This window comes from Sciurus carolinensis, chromosome 8 (assembly GCF_902686445.1).
Source record: "Sciurus carolinensis chromosome 8, mSciCar1.2, whole genome shotgun sequence".
Lineage (NCBI taxonomy): Eukaryota > Metazoa > Chordata > Mammalia > Rodentia > Sciuridae > Sciurus > Sciurus carolinensis.
This window is the reverse complement of record NC_062220.1, coordinates 96,034,966-96,059,583: the sequence shown is the minus strand read 5'-3', so window position 1 is coordinate 96,059,583 and position 24,618 is coordinate 96,034,966. Positions and strand designations below refer to the sequence as shown.

The window sequence follows — 24,618 nt, the reverse complement described above, 5'->3', positions numbered from 1 at the left end:
TGACCTATTCTATTCATAGGTCATTGAAGGGGAAGAAGAATATATAAGGATATGATCATTGAAAGTTGTTTAAGGGACTGCCTATGACATTAAAAACAAACTCATGGACTTCGGTATATTAGGAATTTGAGTACTGACTAAATCAATTACAGTTCATCTTGAGGAGATAAGTACTTAAGGTATACTATGTCCCTTAAAAACATTGATTAAATGTAATTCAAGTACACTGCTATTTATCTTGTTTTATGACAACAGAATTATGAAATAGCTCCATTATAGTATGTGCAGTATAATAATTACATTAATAGTAATGGCAAGTTCTTATAGGCAAGAATAGTAATAGGCATTCATTTAATTATTGATTTAATAATAAAGTATAAGATCAACATTGTCCAATAACATTTCAAGACTTCAAAATATATTGCTATATGGATCAACATTTTGTGGGATTTGGAGACCTATATTAAAATTTTCTTGCTAAAAAATGTCATGGAATTGGGAAAGAGAAGTAATATCATTCTGAGACCCACATGCCAGGCATTCTGCCAATATTTAAATGTATTGTTCCATTGTTCAGCTCCATCAGAACCCTATAACACAGAAAACAATACAGAGATTATAAATATCTCACCCAAAGGTCCATGGTTACTAAACACAGTTTCGTCCCATATCTCCAGATGACTATGAAATTCCTTTGTATAAACTATGCTGTTTTGTTACCCACTAGGATTTTGTTTAGCTATATAGTTCATTAAATATAGTCTCAAAGGTAGCATCATTAGTAGTGCATGTCAATTTCTATATCATAAAAGTTGGTTGTCTTGGTTGTTTTTATTGAGTTTCTCTGATACCAGTGTTAATTTTAATTATGTAATGCTACTTTGTTGTATAGGGTGCCTTGAAAAATCATACAAGACGACCCACTCTCTCAAAGATTTGAACTGGTCTGTGGGAATTCTTGGACTAAGTCCAGTTTCTTCTTACCTTTTCAGATTTCTTTCCCTTCTTAATGGATTCATGTTTGGGAAGGTAGATCTAGGAGTAGCCTCAACTTTCAGAGTTCCTACTATGTCTCCATCTGCATTGACCCACATCTATCCTAGTCATTCAGGAAGAGTTTCCTCTATATCTCTTGACTACTTTTTTTGAGCTAATGCTTTCTTTCAAATACCAAAGCCAGTAGCTTTGCTGGCAATCAGTAGTTCTCAAGAGGCAGCTTTCACAAGGTGAATAAATTAAGGCTTTTCTAAAGCCCAATTTAACTATTGAGTTCCTACCTTCAAGTTCTCTGGATCTTAAAGAACAGAAATGGAGGGAAAGAGCATTCTAGCAAAAGCAAATAAATATCTGGAGAGTACAGGGGAAAACCACTTCCTGTGCTTAGCTGAAGTAAGTATTACATTGGGGGAAAAAGGGATAATGTGATCAATTTGCGTAGTGCTAAAAGATTGAGCACACACTATGGTAAATGTGGGACTGGTAATTGTTCTTTTAAGAAAGGAGAATAATCAATCCTTATTATCTTTTTGTAGAAAACCAATGTTGATGAAGAGCAATCTAAATTTGATGCTTAAGAGCAAGGAGCTTGAAAAATCTTGAAACTACCAGTCAATTAAAACAATTTTGTCACACATATGGGGATACTGGTTCCAAAGCAGGTGACATAGAAAAGTTTAATGGATAACTCCACCTATAAAACACAGCATGTCCAGGCAACAGACAGTTGTTAAGGCAATACAAATTTCATTGTAAAGAACTAACTTAGAATTTTCTCTCCCTGAATAATTCTGAATAAAGTATACTCGGAATGTGTGGTGGGGTATGAAACAGATGACTATTACTAGGAGAAAGAAGAAACTCTTAATTTGGGCTCTATATTCTTGATGGGCCCACATGTCAGGCCAAAGAGACTTTATCAGCTGAAGTATGACAGCCATCTGTATCAAAAAGAGGATGACAACAATTGTCATCATAATGACAATCATAGAGTAGTTCATAATAATGATTTCCCTGCAGCTGAGATCTCTGTAGAACTCAAAGCATCTCTGTTTTTCTGAGTAACTTGGATCTGTGCCATATTGTAAAAAAAATATTGGCAAAAAAATAAGACTTCCCACCATCCAAATAACAATGCTTAAGACTACCGCATGGTACTTTTGTAATTGTTGTGTCTGGAGTTTCTTAAAATAGATGAGTAATCGGAGTATGACAATGGCTATATAGAAAACAAAGGAGAAGTACATATGCCAGTATATGATGCTGCTAACCACCCGGCAGGTAAAGGTTCCCAGCTCCCAGATGACTGACAGGTAATAACTGAGGCGGAATGGAAGGCTGACCAGGAGGACAGAGTGCAGCACCATAATATTAAAGACGATGGTGGCAATCACTGACTGACTACTCCTCTTGAACATCATGCATGACATTAAAACTGTTCCAATAGTGCCTCCCAGTAAAACCACGCTGTAGAGTGTTGTCAGAATCGTCCTGCAATACGCATCACAGTGGTCGAGGTCCATGTTTGAGACATTTGGCAAGGCAGTTGTATTGATTGTCTCCATGTTTTGACACGATGAACTCAGATCATAATTGCCTAGATCAAAGTTTAACAAAATTATGATGCTCATATGAAAATTGTTCAACAGCTGAGCATTAATAGTATTGAATTTTGCAATCTCAGACAACTATTTAAAAACCCAAAAATTCATACCAAAAAATATTGTCAGAGATTCTGCCTAATAATTCAAACATATTGAAGGAACATAATTGAGTGAAATAAAATAACAAAATTAAGTTTGTCGGAATGTGAACTTCAGAGCTGTGCATCTAGGTATTCTACAAACAGCTATGGGTATGCACACATATCAGGAAAGGAGGGTAGCATAAACTTCAGGTGCAAAATTTATGGAAGGGTCAAAGATTTCAGTAATCAAAATAAAATTACATGTGTGTGTGTGAATATTTTTTTGTACCAGCAATGAAACCCAGGGTCGGCGGTGCTTTATCACTGAGCCACATCTCCAGCCCTTTTTATTTTTATTTTTTTTATTTTGAGACAGAGTCTTGCTATGTTGCTTAGGGTTTTGCTAAGTTGCTGAGACTGGCTTTGAACTTGTGATCCTCCTGCCTCAGCCTCTGAAGCCACTGAGATTACAGGTATGCATCACTATGCCTAGCTCAAAATAAAAAATATTTTAAAAATTGAAACTAATACTAAAATTCATGGTGGACAAAATAACAAAATTTTAAAGCAAGGGAGTATCAGTGTACACCCAGTATACATTCAGGTCAGATTTATAAAGGTCACCCCTCCTGTTGTCAAACTAATTTGGTATGATGTGGAGACAAACTAATTTGGGATAAAGTAGGGGGGAAAAACACATAAATCATGTGTAATTATTGTAAGAAAATGTATCAGAGAACATATTAGAGTGTATCCTGTGAACAACTTTTGATCAGGGAGAAGCCTCTAATATATATTATATATTTCCTGCATCCCTTTCTTTTTCTGTTTTCTTTTTAAAAATTACTATCCATATTATGAAGCTCTCTTTTTTAATACCTTTATTTTAATTATTTATTTTTATGTGGTGCTGAGGATGGAACCCAGAGGCTCACGCTGCGAGGCAAGCGCTCCACCAATGAACCACAGCCCCCTTCCATAGGCTTAAAGCTGATTCTTTTCTTGAATGATGTTTTGGTGAAATGCTGGAGTTTGAAGATGGATCTTATTAATTTTTATTTAAGTTTTGCTGGTGTAAGGGATTAAGGAGCGATGATCTTGCAGTAAGCAGTACGGAGCACTGATAATGTGCCATCCTGCACATCAGGGCCAATTCTGCCATTAGGGGCTAAGGGACTGATCATGATGAGTCACTGTGGCTTCATGAAGCTGTGAAATGAGAAGGTTCTATGCCCTGCATTAAAGTGTTCTTCAGAAATCCAATGAGTTAGTGTGTTTGAATTGTGTTTGAATTTGTTTTTAAATTGAAAAAAATTGTTATGATTCTGAAGGTGAAATAAGATGAAGGCATTTTTTACCTCTTTCTCCTTTCTCCAAGTAGAGCCAGGTACAGTGAGGTTACATAAAATCATTACTGCATCCATAAGATATTTAATAAATATCTGACTATTTAAATTTTGTCTTTTCATGATATCCCAAAATTCTTGGAGATTCCATATATCTGACTTAAAAAAAAAAATAAAAAATAAAATAAAAATTTTCCAGACCTTTGTTCTGACAGTATGAGTTCCAGACATCCACAGCTCAAACTTTTCTCTCTGGAAGGTCCATGTCATTTCCTCATGTATCTTCAGCACCCCTGGCCAGAGGCAAAGTTTAATCATTTGTGTTTGAGTGAAAAGTTATTCCACAGAGCAAATCTAAACATAGTGAAACTTGAAGTGAATAATTAAATTTTTGTTTGTAAAAAAACATTAGACATTAGATCTAGTAAATGTCTTACCTACAAGGAGATTTTATTGTACTTTAAAACATAATGACAACTTACTTAACAATCTCAATTTCACATGTTGAAATATGCATTATAATGAAGTGCATACAGATAAAATGTGATGTTTATAGTATTTTTATGTAAAACAAGAGTTCTAAATGACTTTCAGAAAAACAAGTATACTGATTTACTTTATTAAATTTTGGTCATCTGAAAGTCTAAACAAACAAGATATAAGCCTGAAATTATTTTAAAACAATGAGAGCCGAGATTATTGATCAGTTCTATAGTTTAAATGGACACATCTGCTAAGGCAGTGTGCTATTTGAAAACAGGTAACACTGTCGCTTATCAACTGGCTCATAATGGGACAGATATTTAAAAGGAAGGCTGGCTCTTCAGCTATGAAAATGGAAATGACAGTACTTAGTTTGTAAGATTTTTATGAAAAGTTAGATTGCATCTGTAAAGAAACTAACAAACTTTCTGAAATATTACATGTTGTCAAAATGTCAATGTCATCTGTCCCTTTATAATATATACAGGGATATTTCATAAATGTAATGCAGAAGGAACATTATTTTTTTTGGTGTCTCTAAATGATCCTACAGATATTTAATTCATGGAGACAAGTTCACAGGAAAGGGAAAAGTTAGATGGTTACTTTTCCTTTCCTTCAAGATCTTACCCTTGTAATCACACTGACACTCTTAATCTTACCCTTCAAAAGTCTATAATTCTAGGGATTTTTCTTCTCACTAAACCCAAATATGGAAATTTCTAGATAGGCAATTTATCCAGAAATAAATGGCTACCCAAAGTACTTACTTGCTCTTTTCCTTTTATGGTTTGCTTTTGGTGGAAGGCTCAAGGCACTGTGGCATGTTCTGATGTACAGCAGGACTGTTAAGAGCAGTTTGCTAGAACGAAGTCACTGGTAACCACAGCAGTCCAGGGATGAATGATGAGGGAATAGCTCAAGCTTCAGACTGAGGATGCACAAAGTTGAACAGCCAAAATGGAAAGCCCAGATGAACCATCTGAGCCACAAACGGATGTTTATCTCTACAGCTAAGGGTGAAGCAGATTCAGAATTACTCCTATCAGTAAAGACTTTCATTTTCACTACCACAGAGATATTTGCAAAAATTTCCTTCATTAAAATGAACAACTTAAAGGGATTTTTTCCAATGCTGTTTCTCATCCTACTTTTATGTACTACCCCAAATGTTCATATTCAGAATAAGAACAATTTTGAGGAAGTACTTTCTGGGTGACTTTCATTTTCTTAGGGAAAGTTCAAAATATTTATACCTCTCACTTCCAATTTACAAAAGTTCCTTCTTCTCCTTATACGGGCTGTTTGGAGAAATGGTTCTTTTGAAGTTTGGTGCTCCGGTTCAACAAGATGGCTCATTTTTCTCAAATGTCTTTCATTTGCTTACATGAATCTTCTCACTTTCTGTCCTAACTTCATGGTCATTTTTAACAGTCCTAAGACATCAAAGCATAATTTTGAGGAAACACTGGTTTTAGTACAATGTAAAGATACAGGTACCAATATGCCTTCAACAGTTATAGCAAAACCCAGCCCTGAATAACATTATTGTTCATCCGAGGAAATTAAAAAGGACTGAAACTTGATCACCTATAATGCAAGTTCATTATGGCCTGCATTTAGGTACCAACTGATAAAATTCTCATTTACTTTGGAAAAGAGTAAGTATCCTCCCCACCTGTGCCATCTGCTACATGATCATCCAACAGTGCTTGTGGCCACAAAGACATAAAACAACAGAATCTAAATGTAATGGAGCCATATGCTTAATTATTTCAAGAAGAACTCTCAATGAAAGGTAGAATTTCAACTCTTATTATGAAAGGCAAATTTGTACCGATTCAACTCAGCTGGAAAAATTTCATATGGGACCAATTTTTCAACCAATTTTAAACATCTCTCCTTAAATCAAATTAATTCAAAAATATAAAATCTGAGTTATAGGCTTGGATTTGGACATATTATCTGACAGTCCTTATTTTTCAGATAAAATGTGTTCCTGGAATCTGCAGGATAAAGTACGTTCCCATAGAAACCATGCTATATTTAGGGGTTGCTTGTCTGATGAAGGACAAACTGAGAAATAAGTTAGATGTGACCAAAAATGGAGCAGAAAAATGAAATTCAACTACAATTCAGAACTATGAGCAGCACACAAATTAATTGTTCACATTGATGACACGAGGATTTCTGCTAAAATGTGTCTACGTTGCATTTACAACATAGCTAGGGAATGCATGAATTCCATACTTTTTCCAACTACAGTCAAAATTCAACTTCTTCCTAGGGTCAGACAAGGATTTTTAAAGATGGAAGCATTTTGCTTATTTATATGATAAAAGTTAAAAATGCCTGTCTTGGGCTGCAAGGGATGCTTGCCATGGGAATATATTGATTTTGAATGCTCCCGTCAAAAAGGGCCCAGTGGTGGCCTAGTTTGTGCTTCGACAGTTCAAAGAACTCAAATAAATACCATTAGCCATCAAAGATTCCAGAGTCTCCAACCTAAAGCACCGATCTCAGGCCGCCAAAGGAACCTCCCAATTCCTTCTGGCTCTGTAGGAAAATAATTACTTTGTCTTTTTTACACCAATGACTACAGAACTCTTGGCTTTTTTGCAGGATCTAGCTAGGATGAAGAGCAATTTTACTAATCAATTTTTACTCAAAATCTCACCAAACCCTTAAAAATAAGCCCTGTTTTTGAGGAGAGGCCAAGCCCTAAGGCAATTTTGCCTATCAAAATCTGACACCCTGTCCGAAGCTTGAAAAGCAGTTTTAATTAGGTGCACAGGCCAGCCAGCCTCCTTTTAATGGAAATAAAATTCTTTAAATTATATTGATTGCCTTATTAGCAGTAAATAAAAAAAGAACGCAAAAGCTTACAAAAAAAAAAAAAAAAGAAGAAGGAATAAAAGCTTACAGAGCTCAGTGATAAGTAAGGCTGATTATGTTTTACTGCTACTTCAGCACAAAGGCTCACTCAAGGAAAATGGCATGTGTCATATGCCAGGGTAGAATAGGGTTCGACTTCCCCAAGGACATGTGGTACATTGGTCACTCTCAGAATATTACCTTCTGGATTGCTCCAAATTGCTGCCCAACTCTTGCATAATTGTCCTGTGCAGTGGCAAAGGATAGCAGACAAGTTACTTTAATTGGATTCTTGAGACAAGTGGGACAACTGGAATTCCATCTGATGGGTAAATAGGGAAAGTTATGGAATCTTTGAACCCTTTTATTTTAAAAATGGACACCAGATAATTTTTTTCCTGTCCTGAGAAGATCCCGATATTCTTTCTCCTCTCTCTCTCTCTCTCTCTCTCTCTCTCTCTCTCTCTCTCTCTCTCTCCTTTTCTCTCCCTCTCTCTCGGAACAAAATGTGAACCTGACTGGTTCATCAAACACGTCTTGGTTTGCTAAGAAAGCTGTGTGTTCTAGCTTATGCTGCAAGCCTTTGCTAACTGTATGACCATAGTCTTCTTTTTAGATAGTCATAGACTGAGAGCCTTAGGACTACCTCATGGCTCAGTGGGGACTTGAGAATGGCACAGCTAGCTGAGTTGGGCTCACTTACAGGCGCTGGGGGGAGAGATTGAGACAGGAAGGACAGCACTGAGAAAAGATCTCCACCCAAGGGGCTTTCCCCAGAGGGACAGTTGGGCTGTTCGACGGAGGCTCAGAGAAAGTGACAGAATTAGGCAGGCTCCAGCTAGTGAGAAGGGCAAGGAGGCAGGAAGAAACTGGGATGGTGGGTGTAGCTAGGTCATGGCAGCTAGAGGCAATGGTCCTGTTAGTGCATTCACTCATGCACAAGCCCAGGGAAGAAGTAGTCAGAGGGTAAGGCAGAGCTTTCAGCTTTAACCCACATCAGTCACCTGTGTGGCTTACTGGCATGACACTTCCTAATGGTCTGTGGAGGAGACCAGGCATCCACTTCTTTTTTTAATTTTTTTTTATTTTACAGACTGCATTTTGATTCATTGTACACAAATGGGGTACATCTTTTCGTTTCTATGGTTGTTCACATTGTAGATTCATACCATTCGTGTAATCATACGTGTACATAGGGTAATACTGTCTGTCTCATTCCACCATCTTTCATACCTCTGCCCCCTCCTCCCTCTCATTTCCTCTATGTAATCTAAAGTTCCTCCATTCTTCTCTCACCCCCACCCCCATTATGTATCATCATTCACTTATCAGGGAAAGCATTCGGCCTTTGGTTTTTTGGGATTGGCTAATTTCACTTAGCATGATATTGTCCAATTCCATCCATTTATCTGCAAATGCCATAATATTATTCTTCTTTGTGGTTGAATAATATTCCATTGTGTATAAATGCCACAGTTTCTTTATCCATTAATCTGTTGAAGGGCATCTAGGTTGATTCCACAATCTACCTATTATGAATTGTGCTGCTATAAGCATTGATGTGGCTGTGTTATTGTAGTATGCTAATTTTAAGTCCTTTGGGTATAAACAGAGGAGTGGGATAACTGGGTCAAAAGACGGGTACCATTGAAAACTTGGAGTTTTCTGAAGAATCTCCATACTGCTTTCAGAGTGACTGCACCAATTTGCAACTCCACCAGCAATGTAAAAAGGCACCCACTTTTGGTTAGCTCCCAGGTCATTCTGATGTCGTTGGTCAGGTGATCACATTTAAAGAGGGTAAAACCAGGTCTCATCTTTCAGGCATCAGGGTAGCACATAAAAGGACTAGAGTTTACTGCAGAGATACCTAAAAGGGAAGCTGAAGTTCTCAAGAAGAAAAGGAAGCAGTCACAGTATGTTTGGTAAAAGTCATGAACTCAGAAGCTAGCCAGGTGTGTTCACTTCATGCAAGTCCTGCCACACTTCTTGCTTGATTGTGGTCTGAGAGCAATGGCCCTAGAAGCAGGACTTAAAGGCAGATCCAACCACTCAGAAGTCCAGGATATAGAGAAACAGCATATCTATAGAAGCCTCGGTAGGTGTTTATAGCCAAGAGATGACTCCAAGTAACAGAAAACCAATATAAATGTCTTGAATGAGATGACATATTTCTTGCCAAACTTAGAACAGGTTCAGGGTGAATGGCTCCTAGGACAGGTCATTCTGGAAAACTCAAGGGTGACAGAAGTCTGGCCAGGTTTCCCTGTGCTTCTTGTGACATTTCTCTCATGGCTACAAAATGGAGACTGTTAACCTCCCTTTCCAAGCCCTCACACAAGCTTTTGAAGAGGCAGAAAAAGGAACTGTATTTTCCATAGTGTTTACATTTCCCAGGGAGAAAACACTCCCTAAAGCCCTCTCTAGGCCTTCCTTTATATCTGGCCAGAACAGGAAGTTTACTGATTCCTCAATCCATGTGAGAACCATGGTGGTTCATCCACAGTGACTGGAGATGGGTCTCCCTTCCTTGGGTCCTCTGTCCAGTACAGAAAAGTATTGTGATGCAGTGAGCAAGAAGGAAATGGGCAGATCTCTTTCAAGGCAACTGACTGACTCTGTGCTTTCTCACCCCATGTAGGAATTGTATATGCTGGGAATTGATCCATGTTGAATTTGTTGCATAAAATCCCTTATGGTTGGCTCATTATCAAATGATGGCAAGGAAATTATGGTCAGGGAGTTAGGCTCTGAATATAATTTAGAGCACTGCCAGTCCTTCCTCCATTCATCCTCCTCCAAATCCCAGCACACATCCCTGTGCTGGCCCTGGGGGTCTTCTCTATGTCCTCTCTACCCTAGAGTTGAGAGACATTACTTTTTTTAACTTGGATGTTTTCTCATTTTTCTTTCTTGAGAGCAGATTCCTTCTTCCATCCTTTTCCACTTCATTTTTATCAAGGGTCATCTCAGATGCTGCACCTCTACTGTCTTCCCTTCTTCCAGGGAAAACATCTTAGAAATTGCTGTGCAAAAGTAGTCTTGTTTCTTTTTTTTTGAGATGACACGATGTCATGTTTTCCTATATGCCTACAAGAACATTTATGCTTAATGATTCTGCAAATCATGTACCTTACAACCATATGTATTTCTTCCTTGGTTCCATAATTTTATTGTCTAGCTACTAATTTTAAAGTTATTTCCAGAGAATAAATACTATCAGTAAGACTATTTCAGTGAACTTCTGTATTCTTTCTTTCCCTTTTCTTTGACGAATTAAAATATTAAACAATGAAATGTGATCTCCATATAGAAACAAGCTTAAATTTGAATACTCAACAGAGGTTCTTTCTTTTTTTAAACTAGAAAATGATTTTGCAAAACAGTTAACCACTGTATCTATAATTCATGAAGAAATCCTGGTAGCTGGATAATAAACAAAAAAATCCAGAAGTCTGAGTGTTGAGCAAAAACATAGAATCATAAACTTATCAGAATTGAAATGAAACCTGTTGGTAATCTAGTGAAGCCACTTTACTCCAAGGCATCTAAACCTGAAAGATGACAAACTTGGCCAGAGTCTCACCTGCAGGAGAGTGCAGAGATAACCCTGGACCCGCTGTAGCTTGTAACTTGGAACTGCTCAGCTCAATGCAGCAGCCACATGCTAATATGTCTCCTGTCAGTGACTTGGAGTTAAAAACATGGTCATACTCTTATCTTACACCATAATAAAAATCGATTCAAAATGTATGAAATACATGAACATAAGACCTGAAACCAAAACTCCTTTGCAGGAATACAGGGGAAAAGCTCTTGATATTGGCCTTGGTAATGATTGTTTTGGGTAGCATACCAGAAACTCAGGTGACAGAAACAAAATTAAACAGCTAGGACAACATCAAACTCAAAAGCTTTTGCACAGCAAGGGAAACAGACAATAAAATCAAAAGCCAACCATGGATTGGGGGAAAATATTTCCAAACCCTATATCTGATCAGGGATTAATATCTAAAATGCATAAGGAACTTATAATAAAGAAACTAATAATTCAAAAATAGGCAAAGGGTATGAATACATACACATTAAAAAAAAAGACACACAAATGGACAACAGGTGTCTGAAAAGTTGTTTAACATCACTAATCACCAGAAATGCAAATCAAAACACAGTGAGATTTCACCTCATGCCTCTTGAGATGATAATTACCAGAAAGATAAGTTATATTATAGCACGTGTTGGTGCAGGTGTGGAAGAAAAGTAAACCTGCGTCACTCTTGGTGGGAATTTAAAATAGTGCAGCCATTTCAGTATAGAGGGTTCTCAAAAAATTAAAAATAAATCTATCACTCCTCTACTGGGTATATATCCAAAGGGAATGATACTTCTCCACATTGTAGAGATGATTGCAGTATTATTCACAATAATCATAGGAACAACATAAGTACCCAGATGGATAAAGAAGTTATTGTATGTATCTATGTGATGGAATATTATTCAGCCTTTAAAAAGGAGATGCTGCCATTGCGGGTGGTGGTACCAGGGATTGAACTCAGGGGCACTCAACCACTGAGCCACATCCTTAGCCTTATTTTGTATTTTATTTAGAAACAGGGTCTCACTGAGTTGCTTAATGCCTTGCCCTTGCTAAGGCTGGCTCTGAACTTGAGATTCTCCTGTCTGAGCCTCCCGAGCCACTGGGACTACAGGTGTGCGCCACTGCACCTGGCTAATACTGCCATTTTTTACAACAGGGATGAACCTAGAGGACATCATGCCAAGTGAAATAAGTTAAAAACAGAAAGAAAAATACTGCCAAATCTCACTCACATGTGCAATCTTAAAAAAAATTATTGAACTTGGAGAAATAGGATTGGAGAGGTGTTTGAAATGGAAAAATGGGTCAAATGTTGGGGAAGTGGGTCAAAGGACACAAAGCCGTAGTTACATAGAAGTATAGATATCTAATGTACATTAAGAGGACTATAGGCACTACTACATTGTATACTAAACATTTTCTAAGAGAATAATTTTAGGTGCCCTCACTACAAAAGAAGACAGAGAAGGGGGAAGAGGAGAGATACCTTGATTTCTTGACTGATAATCATTTTCCTATGTTCATTTATATCAAAATATCATGCTGGATATTTCCAATATATAATGGAATATATTATTATTAATATATTATTTTCTAAAATAACAAAAGTAGGTAAGGGTCACATGATGAAGTTATGCATGACATAATGAAGAAGGTGGGATGAATTCTGCATGTCAGCGCTTCCTGAACCTCCTTTGGGTTGCTGACCACTTTGAAAACCCAAGGAAAACTATAAACTTTCTCTGAAAACACATGTGCACAAGGTATAAATAGTAATTTCCAATTTCAGGAGACTCATAGGCCTCTGAGGTAAAAGGCAGTGAAGCATTTTTGGCAGGAGAGTGACAAGGTTAGATTCCCCCCTGCGTGGCTGCTAGTAATTATGCTTGGCTGAGTTCTCCACAATCCCATGCACAAACGTTTCTCTTAGAAAAATTTTGTCACCCAAAAGAGAAGAGTAATCATATCATGTGTGCTCTAATGACACTTAATCCAGCAATAATTCATTTAGGACATGATTTTACTAAATAGAAATTCACATACACTCTGAGATATCTTTCTCTAACACTTAACAGACACATTAACTCTAACCCAGTGTTTTAATTCTACCATGTAGCTTCTGAAAAAAATGTCTTTAATTATTACCACCCTCTATAAATATCCATAGATCTAGCAAAGCAGGCTTCTAATCATGTAGATACAGGGAAAGAGGGGTTTGGTTTCTGCTTCTGAGAGAAGTAAAATCTTGGAGGGTCTACAGTGTTCCATATCTGAATACTTCATCCAATCTTAGCTTGTAATTATCTCAATTAGCTTGTACCTCTGCAATGTTCAGGTCGCACTAAGAAAGAGATTTGATTTATGTTTTATTTTCTTGTCATTTGTCTTTTGTCTTTTTTTTTTTTTTTTTTTTTTTTTTTTGTCTTCTACATGTCTTGCATAGAGACTGAACACTAACTTTCAACCACAGATACCAGGGTACAATCACATCTCTGTGATGTTCTAGCTGCATATCCTTAGGCCAGTCACTTAAACTCTCTGACTAGCAGTACCTGTAAATGAATAGCTATTAAGACCTTTGCTTCTTGGTATATTTGCTGTGAATTTGTATAAAAGCAGTACATAACTGCTCTTTAATAAAACTCCTGCCAGGCAAAGTGGCACACACCTGTAATCCCAGTGGCTCCGGAGGCTGAGGCAGGAGGATAGTGAGTTCAAAGCCAGACTCAGCAACTTAGCAAGACCCTGAGCAACTCAGCAAGACCCCATCTCTAAATAAAATACTTTAAAAGGGTATGGGATGTGACTCAGGGGTTAAGCGCCCCTGGGTTCAATCCTTGGTAACAAACAAACAAACAAACAAAAACCTTCCAATCATGGATGAGCTAGGAGACAACAAAAACAGTAACAGAAACAACAATCCACAAACATAAAGCTTGCAGAGACGACTAATGTCTATCAGTCACCCCAATCCCCACTTCCTGCGTTTGCAGCTTCCTCTGCAGTGAGGTACGGTCCTGTGACCGAGTTCTATATGCTAGAGTTGTGAGCACCAATTTTCAGCTTAGACCAGCTAGGGGTTTATATTTCTCATAATCAACTCATGTTTTCTTTCTTTTCTTCGCTTTCCTTTCTTTCTTTCATTTTACTGGGGATTGAACCCAGCAACACAAAAACACTGAGCTACAGCCCCAATTCTTTTTTTTTTTTTTTTGTATTTTAATTTTACTTTTGATACAGGGTCTTATTGAGTTGCAGAGAGTCTTGTTGAATTGTCCAGGCTGACCTTAAACTTGCAATCCTCCTGCCTCATCCTCCTGAGTCCCTGGGATTACAGGAAGCATCTGACTTAGATCATATTTTCTTGAAGTTTGCCAGTTGAATTCCAAGGAAGATGGAGCTTCAGGAAAAACTAACCTGATTCCTATTTTCATGTTCTGCAGGTTCACCTTTACCCCTCTTAGGGTAGCTGACTAGTGTGGTAGCAGTCATTGTCAAAAAAAATATAATGACAGAAATTATGACTTCAAGAACTTTGCTAAAATTCTGAAATGTGAGGGGTCAAATGCACCCAGAATATGGAATATTCCAGAAGGTCACAAAGTCAAAGTGACAAACCTAAACAGTCAAGCCAGCAAGAGTCCAGGCCTACTCCCTGACCAGGGGAATCAGAACTAAGACAGCCCTCTGTTCCAAACCAGTCCCACGTTTCTCTTTAGCAAACAGATGGCCCCATTTAAAGATAAGTAAGATATGAGAAAGCAGAATTAGGCTTTAGCATAAATATCAAACAAGCAGGGAGGAGGAAAGGCATTTAAGAAAGGCAAAGGAAGAACATCAGCACAAAAAGAAATTTCCAAAGACAAACGGAGGAAAGATTCAGATAAATAATTACTCATGAGTTTCAGAGAAACGTTAGACAAAAAAGAACTCTAAATTTAAAAGTTCTAAAATGCCGTTATAAAGTAGAAGGAGAAAAAATGAGTTGTCAGATCTTAGAAAAAGAGTGAAAGGCAAAAATTTTAAATAGGAGAAGAAAGGTATGTGTCAATTTTAAAAAATGGAATGAATAAATTAGTCAGGTATAAGATAAGCTTAAGGAGATTGAATTCAGTGGATTAGAAAAGAATAAGGATCTAATAAGATTAAGAGACTGTAAAGTTATGGAAAACAAAGATAATCCAATGGTGATATAATTAGTGTTCCTGAAGGTGTGAAATAAATGAAGAGAAAAATAATAATCAAGGCCTGGGGATTAGCTCAGTGGTAGAGTGCTTGTCAGGCACACATCAGGCCCTAGGTTCAATACCCAGCACCACAAAAAAAAAAAAAGAAAAAATTAAATACATAAGAAAGAAAACTCTGAAATAAAACATGAACCTGAAAACTGAAGATTATCTGTCTCAAAGAAAAAAAATGAAGTCCTGAGCTATAAACATTAAAAATTATCCCAGTAAACTTATTGAAATCCATGTTTTTAAAAATGAATATGGTGTCTCAGTAGACAACATCTCTTGCCCCCTTCCCTACATGGACACACACATAGCACATAGAAATTTTCAGGAAAGTTTAGATTGGTGTAACTCTTATCCACAGCACTATTCAAGGGGAATATTCAAAATTCAAGGGGAAAAATGGAACGTTACCTTCAAAACTCTAAGATGCAAAAGGAGAGTTATCCACAGATTTTATGTCCATTCATATCATTCTTCACGTATAAAAACAATCAGTGTACCTAAGGGGCATGAGAGGATGGCCCAGTAACATTTAAATAATCTATATAATTTCCCCTAAGCACCCCAAACTCAGGAAATAGTAGAAGAGTGAATCAGTGATCAGAATTTTATTTTAAGCCCCTTGGTCCCTTCTCCTAACAGATTGCTGACTCTAAATTTCTCACAGATCAAAATTCTCAAAGCCTCACCTTTAAATGCAAGAGTCAAATAGTCTCTCATATTGGAGGAAATCAAGGAATCATGATGAACAATGAAACTGCATAAACAAAAGTGTAATCAAAATGGGGAAACTGGGCAAATGAATAGTCATGTTGAATCCATTTATAAATCTAAAACTAAATAAATGTGTGGCATTATAAGAAACAATATAATATAGTGTCTCTGGAAATGCACTGCCTGAGTTTGAATGCTCAGATCTATTGGTTTCAAATTTCTGCTCCTAGCTCTGTGTCTAAGGGAAAGCTATTTAATCCCCAATTTCTTCATCTGTAAAAAGGGGGTCGTATTAGCCCCTGAACTGAAATGTCTTTGGAATAATCAAATTAGTTCCTTTCTGTAATGCTTAGTACATAGTGAGTACCTAGAAAGTGTCAGCTGTTTCTGGTTATCCATTAAATCACTGGGGAAGACCCCATTCCAAATTGCATGAGGAAGTTTCTGCATTGCATGATGAGAAGTGATACAAGAGAAATTGCCATTGCTTTGGAGTCAGATAAAGGCCAATATTTGAATGCCACTTCCTCCTTGTTCCTACACAACACCCCCCCCTTATTAATACACCTGTGTCCAATATGCAGCATAACATAGATGAAGGACCCACCCAAGTCTATAAATGTTAAGTGTCCAACTGAGATTCTGCAATTAGCCAATGGCAGAGATAATGTTTTGACCCCAGATATTTTTTATTATTTTTTAAAAATGTTTTAGAGACTGCATTTTGATTCATTGTACACAAATGGAGTACATCATTTCATTTCTATGGTTGTACATAATGTAGATTTATACCATTTGTGTAATCATACATGTACATAGGGTAATGGTGTCTGTCTCATTACACCATTTTTCATACCCCCTCCCTCTCATTTCCTTCTACATAATCTGAAGTTCCCCCATTCTTCTCTCACTCCCACATCCCCCCACCCGCATTATATATCATTCACCACTTATCAAGAAAAACATTCGGCCTTTGGGTTTTGGGGAGAATATCATGCTAAGTGAAATAAGCCGATCCCAGATTTTTGAAAACTAGAAAAACATTTTCCAATGAACAATAGTGGCATTTATAAGTCAACTTCTTAATTTTTCTGTGGCTTAATTTTCTTCTTCATCTTTAAGGCTGAGGATGTATCAATATTATGAACTCATTTGCATTCCCTCAATTTAATTGACTTCCCTCTAATATGAATTCCTTTTTCTGAAAACCACCAGTAAAAGGAGAAAATTTTAACTTAAGATGAATAAACACGCCACCCACATTCCTTAACTCTCTTTCCCACTCAAACTCAGAGAAACATTATAATCCTTCAAAACACAGCAGTCTGGGCAGACAATGTCCATCTGAATTAACAGGTCCTCCAGATGAAAATGTTTGATACCCTGAGTAGCTGATGTGATCACACAACCTCATAACACAGGGTGAGCATCAACTCATTTCCTAACAGGCAGGCCTAGCCAAGGATGAGCTCTCCTCTCTGCTTTATTAGATTTACTTTTCATTTACCTGGAGATATTATTAATTTTAAAATTTAATCAAATTCGCTGAGAGACTGTCTAATTAAAACGCCCTCAACAATTTTGTCAAAATTATTAAAGGTAGAACACAGTCTATTAAGGCCTGGAGCACATTTCAGATTTATGCTCTACTGGGCCAACTCAGAAAGTCAAAAAGAGTCATTATAAACCCATCAGAATTATAGGATTTCTCCAAGAAAACAACTTATCATCTCTGAAAGAATAATCTTAAAATTCTTCAGAAGAGACCAAAGAACATTTTATTAATGGAGAAAGTTTTCCAAAGAAATCTAAGCATAATGGTTTTATCTAAATCTATGCCAAGCTGTGTTATGGGGCGCAACTTAAGAACAGACCCAATCACCACTGAGAAGTCCAAATTTGAGAGTCTTTATTAAGCCAGTCAGTTGACTGTCTCACACAATGCTCCCAAAAATGGTTCTTGGGAGAACAGCCCTGACCACATGGTTGCAGGGGTTTTTATACCATAAATCAGTACATCAATCATAAGTGTCTGTTGCTATGATTCAACTAACATCATGGGATCTGAAATCACTAGCAGAGAGGGATGTGGGTCAAAATGACCTTACTTAGGTACAAACTAAAGAATGGTTACTAACATCTAAACAATCACTGTTGACATCACCGTTAACATGGTACATTGTTTAGGAAACTAGGAATCAAAATGAGAACAATTTTTCATTACACAAGAATTGTCATCTGTCATTTTGTACTGCCAAACAAGTCATGCTAAGCAACTGTTGATGGGTACAGAGTTGGGGTGTTCCCATGGGAGAAGCATTTCCTACATAACATGGAGTCTCAAGGTAAAATGGAGTCTGTTTAGTCATTGCCCACATAGTCTGGCCTATTACATTTCCATGGAGCCAAATATGTCAACCTGTCACAAATCGTCCATTCAAGGTGATTCACATCTATACCCATACTGATTCACGTGATTCCCATAGTGGCCAGCATGGTCTTTACACTTCATACATATCATCTCCCTTGAGATCTGCAACCAAAATAATCCTCAGTCCCTCAGCAGGCTTTCCTGCTCCTGTCCTAACCAAATCTAAGGCAAAATCTTATTCCTGCTTCTTTCTAACCAATGCTGAGAACAAGCAGAAATATCTCAGCAGCTTGCTCAACATTGAAATACTTGCTCTTGGAGTACAACTGATCCTTGGTATCTGTGGGATACCTTTGAGGACCTCCCTCCATTTTCCTAACCTGAGGATACTAAAGTCTTCTATTAAATGATACTATGTTTACATATAATCCATATACCTCCTCCCAGATACTTTAAATCATGTCTAGATTACTTATAATACTTAATACAATGCAAATACTATGTAAATGTCTTTATATTGTATGCCTTAGGGAACTATGACAAGATAAAAAATAGTGTGTATGTGTTCTGTAGAGATGTAATCTCCTTTCCTGAACAGTTTCAATTTGCAGTTGGTTGAACCCCTCGATGAGGATGGGGCTACTGTGTGAGACTGTGAAGCAACCCAGTCGTTTATTTAACAGAGCTAACAGAACCCTCATTTAAACTAGATTCAACATCTCTGACTTTCTATGTCCACTGAAGCAAAGTTATTTTATAACACTGAGCAATCCCAATCAGCTCCCCACCTTACCTGGTCATTTAAAACCACCCAGCCCAGGCTTTAAGACTCTATAAACATTGTGCCCAAATTTCCCCTTTTGAAATCCTACTGAGACTCCTCCAAGAGCTGACTTTGCTTGATCAGCAAGTATTTCTGATGGTGTTTTGAAGAGCTATCATTTGACACAGTGAATTCCCACAGTAAGCCTCTGAGAGTTGAATGTTTTCAACTGCCATTTTAGAGAAGAGGAATTTGAGGTTAGGAGAAATTCAGAAACTGGCTCAAATTTCATATGCTAATAAATAACAGATCAAGGATATAAATCAGAGTGGATCTGCTGAAAAATAGGAATTCATTCCCCCACCAATCCACACATTCTTTCAATATATATTTATTGAATGCCATTAAGCCCTAGCTCATAGTAACAAACAAGGTTTGTGAGGGCAGAAAGGGAAGCTTCCTTTGTGATATTTGTGATATAAATTGTGATATAAATTCCTTTGTGATATAAATTGTAGAGGAGAGAGAAAATATATGTCTGAAAACGAGGAATAAATGCTATAACTTTGGGTAATGATGAATGCTTCAAAGACTATGAAATAGTCTAAGGGGTAGGCAATGAGAAGCTTTAGTTTTAGAGAGCATGGTCAGACTGGTCTTTTCTGAGACAACTTTGGCAAATGTGGATAATCAGAAGGAACCAGCCTTCTGAGGCAATGCTGAGGAATTTCCCAGTCTGAGGGAACAGCACATACAAAACTGCAGAGGCAAAAACAAAGGCACAGAAAGAAGTTGAGAGGGAGGCCAGGGTCTGATCACAGAGTTTACATTTTAACTGAGTGGTTGGAAAGCCACTGGGAAATTTTCGGTGGACACTGTTGAGATCTAATTTGTACTTTGAAGTGGCAAACAGCTCATGTGTTAGGAATTGACTGTGATGCAGCAAAAATTGAAACAGGGAGAGGAAAGCTATTGTGGTTGCCCAAGAAGGTAGTAGTAGCAAACATGGAGAGAAGTGGTCAGATAAGAGGCATGTTTCAAAAGTAGAGTTGTCAGTGCTGGACGGTTGAGCGCAAGCGGGTGTGAAATAAAGACAGATCTTCCGAGTGTTGTCTCTTAGCTCCAAATGCACTGCTGTGAAACTAGCATTTCTCCCTTGGCAGTAGGCATGAGGTTAAACTAAACTTCTTCATTAGAAGGTGCTGAAGAGACCCTGGGGAGGAGCAGGCTATTCTCCCTGGTTATATAATATTTCTGAGGTCACCATATATGCCATCTCCCTGTAGGCAACTTCTCCTGTACTTCAGAAACAGCCTCTGAGAGCACGAAATTCCTTGGGCAAATTTCCAGCGTGGTCTGAGATGCGATTTCTACCCTGGGGAAGATTGTTCTAGCATCTTTATGTGGAGTTTTCCAGAGAGACCCATCAGTACAGATGCTTTGTGAGTTATTCCATCATCCAATGGGTCCCCCTTGCACCCTTTCCAACAAGGTGTGCATTTCAGCCATAGGTGGTGGCAGGTGGTGAGGGGCACCTTCATTCACATTTGTTTTCTTTGTCTGTTCTTCCTCACACTTGAAAACAGTGACTGTTCCCTGTATCTCCTATTCCTGTATTCTTTGGAGTTCTCTTTACCTCTTCGTGGGTAATTTCTTATTGCTCTGATCTCCTGTTACAGCTAGTGATTTATGATACTAAACTTTCCCTGCTCAAGTTACCATGTGATTTCTGTCTCCTGATTGGACACTGATGGATACAAAAGAGCATCAAGAATAATTTCTTGGTATTTGGTCTGAGCAAGTGGGTAAAAAATGTGGTGTCATCACTGGAACGAGCAAGGCTCCTGAATGAAAGAAATCAAGAGTTCTGCTCTAGGTAAGTTAAATTGAAGTTGCTTATGAATATAAGTGGAAATTTCAAGTTAAAAGTTTTGTATTCGTGGTCAGAATCCAGGAGAGAAGATAAAGGAAAGAGATATAAATTGGGAACATCAGCATATAGATGAATTTAAAACCACAGGACTGTCTAGGATCTTTTCAGAAAGTGTGTAGAGAGGTAAGAACTGGGAACTGAATCCTATGACACACCATTTAGACACTAGGGTGGAGAGAATGAAAGAAATATAAAGAAATCAAAATGGAATGACTCATGAGTTAGGAGAAAACCGAAAAGCAAGAGGTATTCTAATAAATGAAGTGTTTCAATCAAAAGATTGCTCTACTGTAGGATATCTTTCTTTGAGACTAAGCAAGATGAAGACTCACAGTTAACCATTGGATGTGTAGATTGATATCATTAATGACTTGACAACATTGGCGTGGTGGAGTGGGCTGCAAAAGAAACCATGGGAATGGACCCAGGAAATAACAGATGAGGAACTGCAAAGATGACAGACAACACTTTTGAAAAGTCTTCTTAAGCAAATCTTGAAGAGAAAGTGAAGCACAGCCACAGCCTTTGCTGGTGAGGATGGCGGACCGGGAGAGGCATTGTGCCTTGACTCCAGCCTCTCTTACACAGTTGTGAAAGTTCATGGAAAAGAGAAAATGACTCTACAAAGAGTCATTTGAGACAAAGGCAAAGTCCTGAGGGGATGAGGGCATGAGGGGATGGGACCCAGGAAATGACCAGAATTGTCACAACACCCACTGTTTTATCATTTTGGAGTATTTTTACTTTAAAAGATGATCCATGTTGATCTTTTAGCGCAGTGTCTTATATTTAGATGCCCTCAAAGGTTTTGTGGCTTCAAAACAGCATGGTAGAGAAAAGCCATTTACATCATGTATTATAGTTGCTTTGATCATTTTCATTTAGCTCAGTAAATTTGAATCAAATATGCGAACTCTCATATTTCCTAGTCACTCTATATGATTTTGCTTGGCAGGCCGGATATTATTCTTGTCATGCCATTCTGTGAACTTACTCACAATACAATTCAGGGCTTGCAGTTTTACCCTGTCAGGTCTTTTTAAGAACATTCAAACAGACCAGCTGGAACGAACTTCACTTTGACATGTTTAGCGTTCTTAATCTTTTAACATCCATAAAAGGCAGATTTTATCTTATGAGTTAAATATGTCACAAGTCAGTGCTTTTGGAGCAGTTCAATGTGTGTTCACTTCTTGAATGTTTACAACTAACTTCAATCTCAAATAAAAAAAAATTTAAACTTTGGCAGATCTTTATGAAATAGTGTGTCATCCGGGAACAGAACCCAGGAACCCAGGAACGGAAAACTGAATGTCAATTAAATCATCCTTGTGTGGTTCTTATCACGTCATCTTGAAGGAACTATGACTCTAGCCTTATGATTATTGTTTTTATATTTCTATTATGATACAATGCAAATAAAATTAATCTTAAAAATATGTCATAATATAGAATTGGATATATTTCACTTTAAGAAAAACTCACTACATTATTGTTGTTATTCTTATTACCCTGAATAAATAAAGATTTCATTATGGATCTGTGCCTCTTATTTGTATACTGATAAGGTTACCCAGAGGTTCATTACCATTGGCTAGAGGAGGTTTATACACAAGAATAGGGCAGTTCCCCCGCCCGCAAGAGGCATGCTGAGTACACAGGCTGGTGACTTAATGCAACAGCATTAGTAACCACAAGCAAGAAGCTGGGGCTCTGGTTTTCTGTAATCACTGCAGCCTCTCACCTGCCCTGGGGCTGCTGACTCCAGAAGCTGGCAATCAACTTCCCACCTTGATAAGCAGTTGCTAGGAAGAAGTCACTAACACAGGCAAGAGAAGACCTGAGTGATCTCTTATCACAGAGGAATATGTGAACAGGGACAAAAGACAATGTGGAACCAAGTAACAGAAAAAAGTGCTTTTGAAAAGAAGTCCGAACAAGACAGAAAGAAACTGTGGACAGTATTGGTCAATTTTGAAGTGTTCATAAAGTTAGCAACATGTTTCCTAAACAACAAGAGGTTAGATATAAACGTATAGGTCAATGGGTTAGGATAAAAATGGAAACAATGAAAGAGGTAGAAATTTAATTTTAAGAAATTTTAGGTCATAATGTTGTGAAAGTAAACATGCAATAAAACTTTAAATGCAAACCAAAATGTTGAAGACGATTTAAAAAGGGAGGAGGGACGATACTTCTTTCAGAACAGATAGTTGGCTCTCTCCCAGTTCTGACTGAAAGTACCAGGGAAATATTAATGTGGGAGCTGGGATGGCACAAAACATAAGCATAGGAAGCTGGGAGCTGGAGCAGACTACCTTCCTTCAGGGAAGGAACTTCCTCCTAGACTTAGTGCTTAATGGAGCCTGTTCTAAAAGGAAGCAGGATTCACCAGCAACTCACCTCCTAAAAAGATGTCTTGGACACAAGATGATAAAGCAGAGTTGCTCTTCTACCTGGGGAAGACCCTGGTGTTAGAGAAGCAATGACTCTGGGTCAGTAAGAAAATCCCCTGAAGTCCTCTTATTTACACAGATGCCTACACAATAATTTGCCTGCTTATTAAGTTCACAGGCACAATATTTTCCATCAAAATTTAATAGGTATTGACCTCCCCTGGTTCCACCCCCATGCTTCATCTTCTGGCATTTCTACAGTGAAAGAAAATACTTAATATCTTTCAAATTGTTTTTAATTATTTTCCTTTTAGTGGCAAACATTTTCCTGGCCTCCCTTTTGTGAAATTTGGTTTTTGTCCTTAAGATTCAAAACTTTGTCTAGGATATGTAAGTTCTTTCCATTTGTTTGCCCTGTACTCAGTAGGTACCCTGAGGTTCTGAACAGGGCTAAATAAGAGGACTGCCTAAAATTCTCTACATCTTAGAGTATCTTTTGTATTTCTATACTTTTTCTCCATCAGCTCATTGCCTATTTTTTTAAATTTTTTTTTATTTTTTATAGACTGCATTTTGATTCGTTGTACACAAAGGGGGTACATCTTTTCATTTCTATGGTTGTACACACTATAGATTCATACCATTTGTGTAATCATACATGTACATAGGTAATGATGTCTGTGTCATTCTACCATTTTTCATACCCCTCCTCCCTCTCATTTCCTTCCACATAATCTAAAGTTCCTCCATTCTTCTCTTACCCCCATCCCCTCACCCCCATTATATATCATCATCCACTTATCAAGGAAAAACATTCAGTCTTTGGTTTTGGGGGATTAGCTTATTTCACTTAGCATGATATGCTCCACTTCCATCCATTTATCTGCATATTCCTGTTACAAATATTGAATCTTATAATTAAAAGATATTGAATCTTCTAAAAAAAGTTTGACTGTGGTAAACACACATAAAATCCACCACCTTAGCCATTTTTAGGTGTACAGTTTAGTAGTGTGTCTCATTGCCAAGCAGAATGCAATTAAAGTCATGAAATTCTGAAAGCCTGAGGACAGATCAGAGAGAGTGGCAGCCAGCTGGACTGTAGTTAAAAGTGTCTTGTGTGTAGAACTGAGCATCATGCAGGAGCTAGCCTAGAGTCTTTCCACACCTGTCTGAACTTGAGACTCTATGAACCTGCTAGAAGGTGAGGAGACTTGAAGAA

The 24,618-nt window shown here is 37.6% G+C and overlaps 1 protein-coding gene across 1 annotated transcript; it reads right to left on the bottom strand.

Annotated features, from left to right (window-relative positions):
• Window positions 1-424: 424 nt before the first annotated feature.
• On the bottom strand, window positions 425-23,469 carry LOC124990209 (probable G-protein coupled receptor 141). The gene is made up of 5 exons (XM_047559944.1): window positions 23,404-23,469; window positions 5,769-5,948; window positions 5,283-5,525; window positions 4,231-4,322; window positions 425-2,593 (listed from the first exon to the last, which is right to left on the bottom strand). The coding sequence occupies exon 5, from the start codon at window positions 2,559-2,561 to the stop codon at window positions 1,674-1,676; it is 888 nt and encodes a 295-aa protein (XP_047415900.1). The 5' UTR covers window positions 2,562-2,593; window positions 4,231-4,322; window positions 5,283-5,525; window positions 5,769-5,948; window positions 23,404-23,469; the 3' UTR covers window positions 425-1,673.
• Between the last annotated feature and the right edge of the window lie 1,149 nt (window positions 23,470-24,618).

Excerpts from the sequence above, each read along its gene's own strand:
- LOC124990209 (XM_047559944.1), bottom strand. The coding sequence starts at position 2,561 with ATGGAGACAATCAATACAACTGCCTTGCCAAATGTCTCAAACATGGAC.